At 44.9% G+C, this 16,922-nt stretch overlaps 1 protein-coding gene across 1 annotated transcript in view; it reads left to right on the forward strand.

The window, feature by feature from the left end:
• Positions 1–16,922, forward strand: part of ACSF2 (acyl-CoA synthetase family member 2) — a 121,682-nt gene that overhangs the window by 25,384 nt on the left and 79,376 nt on the right. The window contains exons 5-6 of the mRNA XM_083148089.1: positions 6,760–6,878; positions 9,418–9,580. Coding sequence (XP_083004215.1) covers positions 6,760–6,878; positions 9,418–9,580 — 282 coding nt within the window. The remainder of the gene's footprint in view (positions 1–6,759; positions 6,879–9,417; positions 9,581–16,922) is intronic.

Consider the following 16,922-nt stretch of genomic DNA (forward strand, 5'->3'; position numbering starts at 1 on the left):
GACCAGTACTGTAACTAGTGCTTCTTGAGGAAACAAGTATACCTATCACCTAACAAAACGGCAAACATATAGCTTAATGACATTGTATTGTAAATAAAAGTGAAAGGGAACAGGTGCAGCATGAGACAGTGGGGGGAACAATACATATTCATGTGTCTGCGACGGGAGTGTCAGCTGGATTCGGTAGTTGCTGTATTTGGTCGTTTTCACTGGCGGCCGGAGTTTCTTTTTGATTTCTCGCTGGAACCCTCCTCTTGACTCTGTGAGCTGATTGCCATCGCTCCCTGCGAGGTTTAGGTTGGGTGGAAAGTTCAGCTGGGTCGAGCCAATTAGGTAGTGGAGGGGCAGTGATGCCTAAGGCTGCACAAAAATCTTCTACGTCGTCAGGGTCTTGAAGAATGGCTGATGTCCCTTTGTGGTTTACGTGGATACTCATCGGGAAACCCCAGCGAAACCTGATGTCGTGTTTCTTGAGCTCTTCTGTGATGGGGCGGAGTAAACGTCTCTGTTGTAAGGTAGACCAGGAAAGATCCTGGTATATTTGGATGTTGTGACCGTTGAAATTGATGACTGGGGAACGTCTAGCAGCTCTGAGAATTTCCTCTTTTTCTTGGAAATAATGAAGTCTACATATGACATCACGGCGTTTCTTTGACGGTGCTCCCTTGGGCCGTAGGGCACGATGTGCTCTGTCGAAAAATTAACTGGTATTCTGGGTCGGAGCCAATGAGTTCATTGAAAATTTTAGTCAAGGCGTTTTCAATGTTTGATGGCATGACGTCTTCAGGTACACCCCTGACTCTCAGGTTGTTTCTCCTCCCTCTGTTATCGACGTCGTCTAGCCTACGGCCCATCTCTAGCAGGGCCTTGGATTGGCGGGATACCAAGTCGTGAAGGTCGGATAGGCGGGTATCAACATCTTCGCTTTGTTCTTCCAGCAGGACCACTCTATTTGCTACGTGTTTGATGTCTGACTTGATGGCTGTTATGTGGGCTTGCATAGATTCTTGAAGCCTTTTTTCTGTGGAGAGTAGGTCCTGTTGCATTTCCTGGCGGGTTGGAATCTCCTTTAGTTTGGAGAGTATAGCTGAAAGATTAGGATTCTCTATTGTGGCTTTGGGCTTGGGAACAGAAGGAGGTGTCGTCGTTGGGCCGTCTGTGGGTGTACTCGTAGGGATTGCGGGAGATGTTGTTGCTGTTGCAGCAGGGTCTGGAGTAACAGTTCCAAACAGGGAGCAGAAGGCTTGTGCTTGTGATGGTCTCGCTGGGGTCTGCACCAATGGTTTGTTGCGGCGTCGCTTTGTCATGTGGAAGTGGTCAGCATGGGGTTTGATGGCCCTTTGTCCAGACTAGGCTATGTCTTTTGGTGGTTCAACGCATGGCTCCCCCTGTGGCCTGTCAGTGTCTCATGTCATCAGGCACACATCCAGCTCAATCAGGTCATGGTCATGGGGTCGGATCCCCAGTGTATTAGTTTCGAGGACCAACAATGTGGTAGCCCGGTCGTGAGTGACAGGTAGTGTGGTACACTTTGGTGATAGTCCTCACCGATTAAGTGATTATTTATTTTATTTTTTTTAATTTCATTTTTCCCTATCAGGGACCAGGTTAGCGCCGTTCCACCTCAAATGCGGCTTTTGTTGTAGATACAGATAGCTGTGCGCCTTTGGGTCAGGTAGTTCAGGGCTGGTAGTTTGGGAGGGTACGTCACCCGGGTTGGTACTGGAGGGGTTATTACCGTCTGGTTTGGAGTCAGTGTGATCCCAGGCTGGCACACGTGTCACGCGGTCTGAGGGAGGTCGGTGTCTCAGTAGTTGGTCCAAAGAGGCCCAGCTCCCAGGCAGCAGGGGCCCCAAGTGATCTGTGTCTGAAATCTTGTGGTATAATGGGCAAGGGCAGCTCTCATTACTGTTGTGGTCTGCAGCCCATTTTAAATGCAGGATTTTCCAAGATGGCCGCCGCAGCAGTATGTGGGGGAGAGGGCTGGTATGTGTCTCCTGTCCCGGGGCCACAGAGACTCACCCGGACCTACCCGGAGGTTGAGGGCTCCCTCCACTTCCTTCAGGTGGGAGATGGCAGGCTGATACGGCGGACTGGAGCCCTGGGTCTGCCGAGTGTCCAGATCAAAGATGGCGGCCGCGGCTTCTGTATGCTGCGGCTCACTTGCTCCCCATCCGACTCCGGAGCCTCCTGTATTGCCCAGTGGTGATTGATGGGGCAGGGGGACACTTCCCCAGTGCCCGCCCGTGTTGTCTATGCCGCTGGCAAGCTCCAGGGCCCGGCTCCCACGATGTCACGGAGCTCAGCTTCCGGCTACAGGACGCTCACTCCAGTCCGCGGCTGCAGGAGAGGCTAGGGCCGCAGCCCGTAAGGTAGGATTTCTCCCCCCTCTGTCTCTGCGGAACCCTCACCTTGGGTTGTAGTGGTAGCGGGTGAGGGGTGTTGGTTCCAGGCAATTGCTGGATCCTTAGGTGTGCAGGAAAGGGTTATTTGGGGCTTTATTGCAGGAGCTTGTGCAAAACGTGTCCTGCTACCTGCACGTCCAGGCCACGCCCCCCGTATACACCGTATCAAAGTATATACCATGATAATACATTTTATACTGTTTATTTTTGAATAAATACATATATATTTTTTATTATTGATGCCTGTGATTCAGTACATGGTGTATTAATTATAATAATTAGCGCAGTGCTTCAACACAAAGTCTAGCACAGCACCCAAGTGCCAAAACAGTGTGCCGGGAACCAGAGGTAGAACTGGAAAGAGGAACGTGGGAAGTACAGTACAGTACGGAGATTTTCCACAGATGACCTGTCCCTGTTCTTCATCCCCCCCTCAGTCTTCTTCCTTACAGTGATATGTGACAGTATAGCCATTTTGGCTAAGAATTCATCATTTTTGGCAATGTTCAGAGTTCAGGTTAACAGATGACCACAAAGAGTACATTCATCTGTTACCATGCTAAAGAGTATTTCTGCTAAGCCTGATTTGGAAACTCCTGTCCCATCCCCCAGGGCTTCAGCTAAGAAATGTACATTATTTTTCTATTATTATTATTATTATAAACCCCCCCCCCCCTTTTTTTATTCTGTTTACTTATTTAATTGGAAAGCAAAATCCACAACAGTCACATATCCAAAAGTACTTTTTTATTTTATTTTAACGTTGAAGTGGTGCAATGAGAAAGTCTGGGCATGCTGCATATGATTTTAATCAGCAAAAGCTGTTTATGCGTCCAACTGCATTCGTTGCAAATATGACATATTTTACAGGGACAAAAGTGTGTAAAAACATGCATCTTGCATGTTTAGCCTGATTGCAGTAAAGATGTTGGAGTACACATTTGCACATCTAAATTAACTTTATAATAAGCCATATTAGTTCACACGTTGCTTACACTAAATCCTGTTCTTACATGTGTTTTAATATCAAATTCCCTTAATCTATCTCTTAATTTATCCCCAAATGCCTTTCCTTCATGTACCCCAAATACTGCATGTACTTAAACATACAATCTAAACACATTAGCCCACTGTTCTGTTGTTGCACTGCATTAGCTGTCCAATATAGTCCAGCTGGCTGGTCTGGTGGTCCATAAAGAGTACATGTTGCTCTCGGAAAAAGGCAGATGGACAAACTGGGAACGGGGTCCTGTGTGGTGAGCGGTGGTGGTTGTGGCTGCTGTGGTGGAGGCACATGGGGCGTAGGCTCCACAGGAGTAAGAATGATGGTGATGGAAGTGGCAAGCCCTGTGTTGCTGGTGACAGCACATGAGAAGGACCTGCAAAGAAAAGAAAAATAATATTATTAACACTTGCAATGGGGTTTGCAATTATAATAAAAAATGGGTTATTAAATCTATTTTCTGGTGCCCTTTATTTTTTAAAAACAACTTCACATATTAGTTTAAAGTAGGTTGCAGCCAAAAAGTCACTTATGCTGCGTTCTCATTGCCGCCCCTGCAAAATCCCGGGTTTTTCTTGCAGGATTTTTGGCGGGGCACAGAGCTTCTCAGCTCAACAGACCCCCTTCAAACTGCACCTCAGACCCGGGAGTTTCCCATATCTGCCCCTTTCACACTGCTTTCCATGGTCTGCCTTCCAACAAGTTTGTGGAATTTGATTGGGTGTTGGGAAAGTTGTACAAATTGCTGTGATTGGCTATTTAAAAACCAGATTTTATTGGCTGGCTGTCACATATCACATGATTACATCCCCCAATGAACTTGCTTTTTTGCATTTTGTGAGAAAAACACGGGTCTGTGCTGTTCACATTGCCATACACCCGTGTATTACCCAGGAAAAACCCTGCAAAAAACCTGTGTCTAATTCCCAGGGCATATCTCCCAGGAATTTCACAAAGACCCTTTCACACTGAGACAGGACACAGGAAATTACTGCTTGCCCTGGCAAATACCCGAGTTTTTGCGGCTGTGAGAACGGGCTATTATACCCCTTTCACACTGCACAAATAACCTGGGTCACTGTGCAGTGAAAAGGGCTTTTTAAAAAACACCAGATCCAGCAACCTGGCATTTCGACCCTGGGTCAGCCCCTGGTTGCTGGGCAGTGTGAATAGGTAACCCGGGTCAAGCGACCTGGGTCCTGTTCACTTCTATGGAGGAGGCAGCAGCGGTACCTTAGTGCTGCCTCTGCCCCCTCCTGATGCACCGCTGTTCCGTCCGGCCCCATGGATGAAGTCAGCAATAAGCGGGTAGCAGACAGCCGCATTCAGCGCAAATGCCAGGTCGCTTCCGGGACAGACCCGTGTCCTGATCCCAGGTTCCACCATGCATTTGTGATCTGAAAGCAGTATGAGGTTGAGCCCACATTTATAAGTGTTATGGTTGCAGGTTTTAATGTGTGTGTGTGTTTTTTAAAACCACACTTACCAGCCTCCACTGTCTCTTGCCATCGCCCCTTTTGTGGAGCTGTACACTGACGCACAGCCACTGTGGTGACAAAAAACACATTATTTAGTCATGTGACAAAATAATTATTATTCAAAAACACATTTTTCATGATGCATTATACAGTAAAATTTTACTGAATAGAAATTAAATTTGAAAATTTACTATAAAAAAGTCCATGTCTACTACGTGCACTGCTGGGAGCACCTCCAGAGGAATCATCTGCTTCAATTAAAGGCAGGAAAGCATTGTAGCAAAGCAATGAGGAAGGCTAGTCAGTTGCTTGGTTGCATAGGGAGAGAAATCAATAGCAGAAAAAAATATGTAATAATGCCACTGTATAGGTCAGGGCTGGGCAATTGCGGCCCTCCAGATGTTGAGGAACTACACATCCCAGCATGCCTTGCATCAGTTTCAGCATGGCCACATAGCAAAACTAAGGCAAAGCATCCTGGGATGTGTAGTTCCTCAACATCTGGAGGGCCGCAATTGCCCAGCCCTGGTATAGGTCATTGGTACCGCCTCATCTGGAATACTGTGTCCAGTTCTGGAGGCCATATCTCCAGAAGGATATAAATACATTAGAGAGTGTACAAAGAAGGGCAACTAAAATGGTGCATGACCTACATCACAAAACTTACCTGGAAAGACTAAAAGATCTTAACATGTATAGTTTGGAGCAGAGAAGGGAAAGGGGGGACATTATAGAAATCTTCAAATATAACAAGGGTTTTAACATAGTACAGGATGGGAATTTTCTTTAAAGGAAAAAGAAGTAATAGAACACGAGGACCTGCACTGAAACTGGAGGGAGGTAGGTTCGGGGCATATGTTAGAAAAATTACTTCACAGAAAGGGTAGTGGAATAGCCTCCCATCAGAGGTGGTAGAGGCTAAGACAGTAGAACAATTTAAACATGCTTGGGATAGTCATATGATGATTCTTTCAAAGAAATAAGGATCAAAAAGGGTTGAGATTACCTGAAGGATAAAAAAAGGGTCAGACTAGATGGGCCAAATGGTTCTTATCTGCCGTCAAATTCTATGTTTCAATTCCAACTAAAACTTAATGTAGTGGACTGGTGCAGCACGTCTTCAGCCAACTTCACATCCAAGTCCATCCTCCACATGGCCTGCTTCTGGGAAGCAGGGATCATGTATGCCTAGGTACCCAGCAGGTGTTGGTTAACCTGCATCATGACATGGACCAGGGTGCAGTTTTCTTGAAATGAAAACCTGACATTGCACCCTGACCTGGTCTTGCCAAGTGCAGATGCAGCAGCCTTCCCAGTAGTCTCCACGATACTCTCCAGCGCCTTTTCCTCCTTACCCGCTTCTGCCACTTGTGTCAGACACAACAGATGCTGGGACTTGGCTTCCTCATCCTTCCCTTCTGCCTCCACCAGAATCTTACTTTCTCTGCCCACTCTCGTGATTGAAATGCCTGCTCCAACTCTCACCCTCTCTCTCTATAACAAACCACCACCTCCTCACAAAATCCATACTACCTTTCAAAGGACAAAATGGAGGACTGGGGTTTATACAGGTTATGTGATACTTCAGTCATGTTTCTTCCGGTGCCAAAAAATGTCATGCCTCCTGACCTTACCGCGAGAAGTCGGATCCAATTTGCATTCGGAGTGTTAAAGACGCATGCCATTGCATTTTTCTTAATTCCGGTAAAAAAAGTAAGACATTCATATCGTCTGACTTTGTGTAACTTTTACTTGGCCGCTAAAATTCCGGCCTATTTTTTTAATTGTTTTTTATTTGTATAATTAAATTGATACTTATTTAACTTCTCTGGCATCCTTATTGATATTTTCACTCTTGTTTTTGAATCCGCAGGTTGGCTGTTCTGCTCTTGTGTTCCAGTCACAATTTAAAACACAGAAATATTATGAACTTTTTAAGCAGATTTGTCCAGAGATTCAACATTCATCACCAGGTGGCATCAAGAGTAAGAAGTAAGTGGGCTGTACTATGTGGGCCTGCAATATCCCATCTTCCATAGAACTCCCATCTTAGAGAATTTACCAATTATGGGGGGTATTCAATGTGTCGCCGCTATTTCCCCCGTCGTCTTTAGCGACAGCATTGAAGCGGGATCACGGCAGAACGGGCCCGACTTTAGAAGCTGTCGGGCCCGTTCTGCCGATAACGGCCGTGGATTGTCGCGATCCCGGCCGCAGATCGACAATCCACGCCCGTTTTCGCGGCCACGCCCCCTTTGCGCCGATCGGCAGACGGGACATTGAATCCCGCCTGTCGTTCAGCTGTTGGGCTGACCGCAAACGGGCCAGGATCACGGCTGTCGGCAGGGATCGACAGCCGTGATCCTAGATTGAATACCCCCCTAAGAGAGAATGAAGTTACCTGTATATGTAACATAATATAATAAATTTGATATAGAGAGTTATTTGAGCTATTTCAGTTTATAGAAGAAAAGTTGCATTCATAAGGTGTTGCACACGCCTCCCAGGAAAATGAAAGCCCCCAAATACTATGCAAATTTGCCCATATTTCACCTGATTCCAATGGATCAGGACGGAAATCAGGGGTGAAATCAGCCCAAATCACATGTGCGTGACATCCAATCCGATGTGCGGTCCCGCGCGTATCAGTTCAGATGGACCTGCTGCCCTTCCGACCTCTGACTCGGCCCCACTCCCGGCAGTGGGTAACGGGGTCGCAGGTCAACACAAGTTAGTTTGCACAGCTACAAACACCAGTCTTAAATGAGGAACCACAAAGATTTATTTTCTCCCACTTTGTTTAATCCTTGTGGTTTAATCATTGCTTATGCCAGTGGTTCCCAAACTTTTTCAGGTCGAGGCACCCTTTGGGTCTCCATGATTTTTTTAAGGCACCCTTAGGCCAAAATAATTACCGAAGTGTCCCTTTTTTCAAAGTAGTTAAGTCAAAATAATGTGATTAGTATTAAGATCAGGAAAAAAAGTACGGTACTTGTGTAGTTTCACGGCGCCAGCATAGCGTGGCGAGCGTAGCGAGCCACCGAGCCCGCAGCGTGGGCGAGCGAAGCGAGCCCCGCAAGGGGACTCAGACGCACCGTGGCGCCGTGAAACTACACAAGTACCAAATGTACTTATCAACTTGTTTGCAAAAAAGGATGGTTGGGAGGGTTATGCCAAACATCGCTGGCCAGGAATTAATGGCATTGTTTTGAGTGGCAGTTAGTGCACCTCCTTTATTAAATGTAAAATGTAGGCTCCAGTTCCCTGGCTGATGTGATTTGCTGACTGTAGTTGTGCATATTATTTGTCTGATCTCCCCTGATTACCCACCCCCTGAGCAAGGTCACTGACGGGGGACTGAAACATTGGGTTGGACAGAATCCATAGTAATTCTTTGTTGTTATAAAGAATACTTATTGTACTTATTGTATTTCCTATATTTCATAAGTGGAGTGCTAGGTATATATATATATATGATTTTAAGCACACAGTTAATTCAGCAGCTGCACCTGCATAATCGTGCACTCACTGCAACCATGGGAGAAAGGGTGCCGGTGATGTTCTCCTGCGGTTTTCGCAGCAGGAATCAGAGTCTTCTCCCCCTTCTTGTCCGGAGGTCGCACAGCTGACAGAGGGCACCCGCAGCGGTGTCTGCGGTGAGAAGCAGTGACCTCCCCTGGCAGCGAGGCTCCCTCTGTTAAGTGTTGGCGCCTGCCCGCACCCCATGCCGCTAGCTGACTGCACACCCAGCCTGTACTCCCTCTCCCCGGCGCCGGCTAAGTAACTAAGCTCCCTGCCCCGCCCGCTTGCACCACAGCTAAAGGAGACATGCGGCTGCCAGGCAGTCTTATTAGGGCCACCGGCCGCGGCACCCCTGTGACAGCGCTGCGGCACCCCAGGGAGCCGCGGCGCACAGTTTGGGAACCACTGGCTTATGCCTATGCCATTCATTTACCAGGACATATAAAATACTGTACTATGTAACAATTGTAAAAATCTGTTGCAGGACTTTTAGACTAGTTAGGCAGCAGATTATACCTATTCTGTCACTCTCCAGACAATCTTCTGTATTTGTATGTATTATGGCCCCAAATATAATTAGCCATGATTTGTGGGTAACGGCACAATTTTGTGAAGAGAGGCACTAGTTGTAAAGTCATTAGTTTTAATGCAGAATCAGATTGTCTCCGGTCTATCTCATCAATATACAGGCTAATAACAGTTTATTACATTTGGGTCTTGGTCTCCTTTTCCTAAGGGTAAACCGCTTACTTACAGTATCTTGGTCTTTTTTTTTATACCCTGTGTTCAATGGAAGGTGATAGATTAGTGCATCAAGTACTATTACTATTTTCATAGTAGGTTAATCAAACACCAGATGGACCATGTATGCTACACTGTGTTTCTTCGGTCTTTTGTTAAAACTGCCATGATTACAGTTGAAGAATTTGTCATGGTAAACTCTAGTTTTAATACATTGCCGTAAAGAGTAGTGATATTTGATATATGTTTCCCACCTCCGGTTTGACAGACTCCCAGACCTACGCATTGTGATAACCTTGGACAAGAAGTATCCAGGTGCTTTTGAGTTTCAGGAAGTGATGGATGCTGGAAGCTCTCAGTTTGTGAATCAGCTGCATGATTTACAGAAGACGTTGTCCTGTGATGATCCCATTAATATTCAGTTTACTTCTGTAAGTTCACCTACAGTCAATAACAACAGCTGCATCATATTCTGTTATGTGGTGATACCAATAATGGGGGGAGTTTTAGCAAAGCTTGGAGAGAGTTAAAGTGGAGAGTGATAAAATACCAACCAGTCAGCCCCTAAATGCAATGTTACAGGCTGTGTTTGAAAAATGACAATTAGCAGCTGTTTGGTTGGTACTTTGGGGTAGATGTAGGAAGAATCAATATGGGGGAGAAGTGGTATCAATGTGCATTATGGAGGTTTCTCTCGTTCATTCTCACCGTTGCGAATTTGCAGCGTTGAGCGATGGTTTTAAACTGCGCATCCGCATTTGTGCACATTTGCATGCGCCGGGTGCAAGCGGCCACAGATTGTTCGCTGGGTGCTCGCATCTACCAGGGGGGGGGGGGGGGCGTGGGGCAGCGGTGGGTAACCGCACTTCCTGGGAACGCAGGGCGTTCCCATGGTAATCACCAAGTGACATGGGTGCAGACATCACCAGATGTTAGCTGCCAACCATTTTCCCCTCAAGAATACACGCAAAGCTAATGCACCTGAGAGTGTCTTAGTTTTGCGTGTACCTTCTACATCATTCTATGGTCGGCGACCATCAAATGATGTGGGTGTCTCCCCATAGGCTGCGAATGGATGTTTATGTCAAACATTCATTCACAGCCATGCAGGGGAATTTGCACTGCGAAGGGGGGCGGAGGCATATGCGAGGGGCGGATGGGCAAAAAATGACACGCAACGATGAGAACCGGAATCACTCCCTATGTGCGCTTATGCTGCTTCTCCCTCATATATTGCTGTGATGAAGTGTGGTAAAGGACAGTGGTGTCCCTGTCACTAACGGCATCACTGTCTTTAAGCGCACCGATGTGTCAGCCCATGTATCAATTTGATCAAGCAGCAGGTGTCATTGCCCTACTCACAGCCACAGCCTGTATAGGAGATCTCGTGCATGCCCAGTGGAGCCATTTGTGTGGAGAGACAGTGCATCACTAGGCTGATGCACTGTGGGCTTGCCAGTGTGTAGAGTTTTCCCTCTTCCATTCCAGCAAACGAGAGGTTAATACATCTTCTCTGTGTTGCTTCCTCATTTTCCTCAGTAAAGAGGAGCAGACCCTTTATCTCTTTCCAAACATTTGTAAATCTCTGCAATAGTTTTTAATATAACACATTTTCACTCATCAACAACTGAGCTGAAATTAGATATTTCCTTTCCTACCTGAAAAAGTAGTTCAGTCTCTCATAAGAGGCATGGTTTGATCTTAACAAACCACTACAAGAAAAGTGGGACTGCAGACTATCCAGCTGGAAGACAACAGGAGGTCATGTAGCTTAGCAGTTGATCATTTACCAGCATTGCTTTAACCCCTTCATGACAGAGCCAGTTTTTGCCTTCCTGACAGAGCCCTTTTTTTCAAATCTGGCATGTATCACTTAAATGGGGATAACTTTTTTTTGCTTTTACTTATCCCAGTGATTTTGAGATTGTTTTCTCGTGACACATTGTACTTCAAGTTAGTGGTAAATTTTCGTGGATACAGTCTGTGTTTTTTTGTGAAAAATACCAAAATGTCGTAAAAAAATGGAAAATTTTGCGATTTGCAAAATGTTAAATTTTCTGCTTGTGAGACAAATAATCTTACCACTCAAAATAGTGAATAACTAACATAGACCATATGTCTACTTTATGTTGCCATCATTATTTCAACCTCATTTTCATTTTTTTGGACACTAGGAGGCTTAAAATATGAATAGCAAATTCTCAAATTTTCAAGAAAATTTCAAACTCTGATTTTTTTAGGGACCAGGTCAGTTATGATGTGACTTTGAGTGACTTGTATGTGAGACACCCCCATAAATGATGCCATTTCAAAAACTGCACCCCTCACAGTATTCAAAACAGCATTTTGGAAGTTTGTTAACCCTTTAGGTGTTTCACAGGAATTAAAACAAAGTGTAGGTGAAATTTCAAAATTTCTTTTTTTTTGCAGAGTTTCAATTTTAATACATTTTTCTAAGGAACACAGTAGATTTTACTAGAGAAATGTGACTAAAAATTGATTCCCCCAATTCTTTGGTTTTCATAAATATCCTATATGTGGCCCTAGTGTGCACGGTGACCAAACCACAGGCTTCATAATAGAAGGAGCACCTACTTGATTTTGGAGCCTCCTTTTTATGAGATTATTTTTTAGGCACAATGTAGGTTTCTAGGCACCATAAGATGCTAAAAGTTAGGTACCCCCCCACAAGTGACCCCATTTTGCAAACTACACCCTTCAGGGAATTCATCTAGGGGTATAGTGTACATTTCAAACCCCCAGGGGTTTCACCAATTGTGGTACAACTGGGCAGTGAAAATGAAAAAAAAAAAAATTTTTCATTTTCACAGCTCAGTTGTATCAAAATTGGTGAAACCCCGGGGGGTTTGAAATGTACACTATACCCCTTGATGAATTCCCTGAAGGGTGTAGTTTGCAAAATGGGGTCACTTGTGGGGGGGTTCCACTGTATTGGTGCTTCGGGGGTCTTGCTAATGCGACATAGCACCCACCATTCATTCCACCACCAAAAATCACTCCTTCCCTTCTGAGTCCTGCCATGCACCCAACTGGTATTTTTTGGTCACACGTGAGGCATTGCCGTACTCGGGAGAAATTGGGGCACAGATTTTGGGGTGCTTTGTCTCCTTCATTCCTTGTGAAAATGAAAAATTTTGAGCCAGATCTGCATTTTTGTGTAAAAAAATTTAATTTTTTACAGAAAAATGCAGTTCTGGCTCAAAATTTTTTATTTTCACAAGGAATGAAGGAGACAAAGCACCCCAAAATCTGTGCCCCAATTTCTCCCGAGTACGGCAATGCCTCACGTGTGACCAAAAAATACCAGTTGGGTGCATGGCAGGACTCAGAAGGGAAGGAGTGATTTTTGGTGGTGGAATGAATGGTGGGTGCTATGTCGCATTAGCAAGACCCCCGAAGCACCAATACAGTGGAACCCCCCCACAAGTGACCCCATTTTAATCACCAGCTTTGGGAGGGGGGCTGGCGCTGCGGCTGGCGGGGGGGTGGGAGGGGTGCTGGTGCTGCGGCAGCCGGGTGGGTGGGAGGGAGGGGGGCTGCCGGGTGGGAGGGGGGGGGGGGGGGCTGGCGGTGCGGTATATACACACACACACACACACATATATATATATATATGTGTGTATATATATATATATATACATACACACACACATATATATATATATATATATATATATATAGTTTTTTAGTGCATATATTTATTTTTTTTACTTTTTCTGCAGCTTGATGCTGCTGCTGCTGCTGCGGGGGGGAGGGGGGAGGAGGTCAGCGCTGCGTGCGCTTCAGACGCTCCGGGGGAGCCGCTACTGCTGCCACTGCTGCCGGGTGAGTGCCCGGCGGGTTTGAGGGGGGGGCTGCACATCGGAGGTGATCGGTGCTGTACTTGACAGCACCGATCACCACCGATCCCTGTGTTACCGAGCGGCTTAGCCGCCGGTAACACAGGAAACGCTGTGAATGGCTGTTCAGATTTGAACAGCCAATCACAGCGATCGCCGACCGGGGGGGGCACCCCTGCCCCCCCTGGGCGGCGAGGGGGGATGTCTGCTGTCAGGGACAGCAGACATCACCTAACTGTCACTGCGTCTCTAGACGCAGTGACAGTTAGAAGTCATGACGTATATATACGTCATGTGTCGGGAAGTACTTCCCGACCATGACGTATATATACGTCAAATGTCGTGAAGGGGTTAAAAAGGGAAAGATTAATTCTGCCAAAATTATAAATGTATGTATTAGAATACTAGCTAGATTTTCCTGTGCAGTACAGAAACAGGTTTTGTTGTCCTTCAGTCATGGAAATAACTTATTTTCTGTAATATCCCTCCACTTTTATGGTTGTCACAATGTCAGCTGCACTCTGGGAATGCAGCGAGGAGACAGAGGCAGGAGTCATTGTAATAGTTTGGAAAGGAAAATTTATTTTATGTCTATATATTTGTAAGGAAGTACCATAATATTATGTATGCCTTAACATAATTAAACAGCCTCTTTACAGTCCACTTATTGTAAGTTTATTTGGAGTAGCGAGAAACCCTGCTTGCGCATAGATGTCCTTATCAAGCATCTAGACTCAGTCAATTAACCACCTTGTATTCTTCCAGGGGTTCAAAGAGTTGAGTTAATTTGGAATCAGACCAGGCTAAAGTATCTGCCCACTCTCACCTCCCCGGGTCACGGGGGGACCTCTTACTCTTGTCATTACTGGCCGCAAACTGCACGGGAGAATATTACGCTGTCAATACACAGAGTAAAGGCAGTAGTCCATAGAGTCACTAAATTAACGGATAAAAGCAAGTGATAATATTAGTAGCAAAGCCTTGCATGTAGATCATACATATGTATAAGTTCAAATGTAACAACATGTTATAAAGCAAAGGTAGGAATATTGTGATGAGAGAGTACATGTAAACTCCATAGTTGTTGGGAGAGTACATGTAATCCCAATGGGTAAGCGTGCTAGTCAGGGCATCTGGATTATCAGAGATTTGTACCCATTTTAATTGTGGTCTTCAACTGGAGGTGATCAGAAATAATAGGGAAACATGACGTGGAGAGTATGTACAAACTTGCTGGTGTTCGATGTCTTTTGGGATCTACAATGGCTGATAATCTGAAAGCTCTATTAGAGAAGTGCCCATAAGGTGCTCAGGTTGAAGAATCAATAGTCAATGGGTAACTGCAGGGAGGGGGGGGGGAATATATGTACCCTATATACTCACCACATGAAAAGTCTATTTTTGTCCCTCTGTACCTTGCTCAGTATGAGACCTCAAATGCTAAGCACTGCCTCTGATTAAAAACCCTCCCATAATGAGATCAGAGCTCAGCACAAGCCTCTCAGCCTCTGACCTCATTGGACAAGTCAACTCCCAGTAATGCACTGCACACTTGTGCACTCATAAATCATTGTGACACTGGCAGATAGGTGAAGCTGCAGCAAATTATTAGCTAAATATTTTTTTTGGTTTTAAATACATGCCAGCCACAAGGGGGCCTTAGATAGAGGGGGGCCCTGGAGTACTGGCCCTCCTTAATCCGGCCATGTCCGCATATCAAATAATTCTGGCCAATGGTCAAATCACTTCTCCTGATGGAATTTCCTATGTGACACTGGCATCACTGCTCCTGTGTGCCCCATTCTGCCAGTTACCCAGCCATCTTAATAAGCTGATTCTCCACATTACATGTGCAGCTAAACTTCGGATTGATAAGGCCTGGAAACAGCCTTCTCCCCATCCCATCAAGAACTATTGTATTGGATCTGATTTGTATCGATAATGGGATTTATCACCAATCTCTGAAAATAACACAGTGGCCAAGTTCCATGTAGTAAGGTTGCCTGTTATACTGAGCATAACTGAACAATTACTTGCTTAAACTACAGACCATCCAGAAAGTATTCACAACTCTTTACTTTTTCCACATTTTGTTATGTTACAGCCTTATTCCAAAATGGAAAAAAATATTTTTCCCCTCAAAATTCTACACACAATACCCCATAATGACAACGTGAAAACGTTTTTGGAGATTTTTGCTAATTTATTAAAATAAAAAGACTAAGAAATCACATGTACATAAGTATTCACAGTTTGCTCAATTCTTTGTTGATGCACCTTTGGCAGATATTACAGCTTCAAGTCTTTTTGAATATGATGCGATAAGCTTGGCATACCTATCTTTGGGCAGTTTCCCCCATTTCTCTTTGCAGCACCTCTCAAGCTCAGGTTGAATAGGAAGCATTAATGCACAGCCATTTTCAGATCTCTCTAGATATGTTCAATTGGATTTATGTCTGGGCACTGGCTGGGCCACTCAAGGATATTCAAAGAGTTGTCCTGAAGCCATTCTTTTTATAACTTATCTGTGTGCTTAGAGGTCGTTGTCCTGCTAAAAGATGAGCAGTCGCCTCAGTCTGAGGTCAAGAGTGCTCTGGGGCAGGTTTTCATTCAGGGTGTCTCTGTATGTTGATGCAATCATCTTTCCCTCTATCCTGAGTAGTCTCCCAGTTCCTGCCACTGAAAAACCTCCCCACAGCATGATGCTGCTACCATGCTTCACTGTATGGATGGTATTGGCATGGTGATGAGCGGTGCCTGGTTTCCGCCAAACATGAAGCCTAGCATTCATGCCAAAGAGTTCAATCTTTGTCTCATGACCAGAGAATTTTTTTTTCATGGTCTGAGAGTCCTCCAGGTACATTTTTTCAAACTCCAGGCAGGCTGCCTTGTGCTTTTTACTAAGGAGTAGCTTCCATCTGACAACTTTACCATACAGGCCTGATTGGTGGATTGCTGCAGAGATGGTTGTCCTTCTGGAAGGTTCTCATCTCTCCACAGAGGAATGTTTCTTACATTTATGGATGATGGAGGCCACTGTGCTCATTGAGAACTTCAAAGCAGCAGATATTTTTCTGTACCCTTTTCTGTGCTTCGAGACAATCCTATCTCGGAAGTCTATAAACAATTCCTTTGACTTCATGCTTGGTTTGTGCTCTGACCTTATATAGACAGATGTGAGCCTTTCCAAATCATGTCCAATCAACTGTATTTACCACAGGTTGACTTCAATTAAGCTGTAGGAACATCTCAAAGATGACTAGTGGGAACAGGATGCACCTGAGCTAAATTTTGAGCTTTATGACAAAGGCTGCGAATACTTATGTACATATGATTTATTTTTAATAAATTATCAAAAATAATTGAATTTATTCCATTCTGGAATGAGGCTGTAACATATTAAAATGTGGAAATAGTGAAGCGCTGTGAATACTTTCTGGTGAACTGTACCTTTTCCTTTTTATGTTCTTTCCATTTTAATCTTTTTAACATTCCCTGACCCATCTTTTTTATACAACTTAAACTGTTTATCTCTCTGTTTCTGAATTGGCCAGTTTCCTCTGCGCCCCTCCCCCCTCCTTTTTTCTTCTTTATCTCTCTCTTACAGACTTTTCTCCCCAGGAGCTGCCTATTTTTCTCTGTCCCCTTCTTCAGAAATATGTTCTCTTGTTTTGGGTCTTATTTGTTACTTTAGAATGTTTTTCTATCCTCTACCAGATATTTATATTTCTTGTCAGCATAATAAACAATGATAATTCTTTCTCTCTTAAGCTCCGTACACACGGAGCGATTGGTCGCTGAGCGATATATCTAAATTGCTGAGTGTCCGGTTTTCATCAGCGACCAACGATGGTCGCTGATGAAAACGAGACACTGCCGGGGGAAGATGCTGGTCTCCGGAAGCCGCCAGGGA

The sequence above is a fragment of the Crinia signifera genome, chromosome 6 (assembly GCF_055691185.1).
Source record: "Crinia signifera chromosome 6, ASM5569118v1, whole genome shotgun sequence".
NCBI classification, from domain to species: Eukaryota; Metazoa; Chordata; class Amphibia; order Anura; family Myobatrachidae; genus Crinia; species Crinia signifera.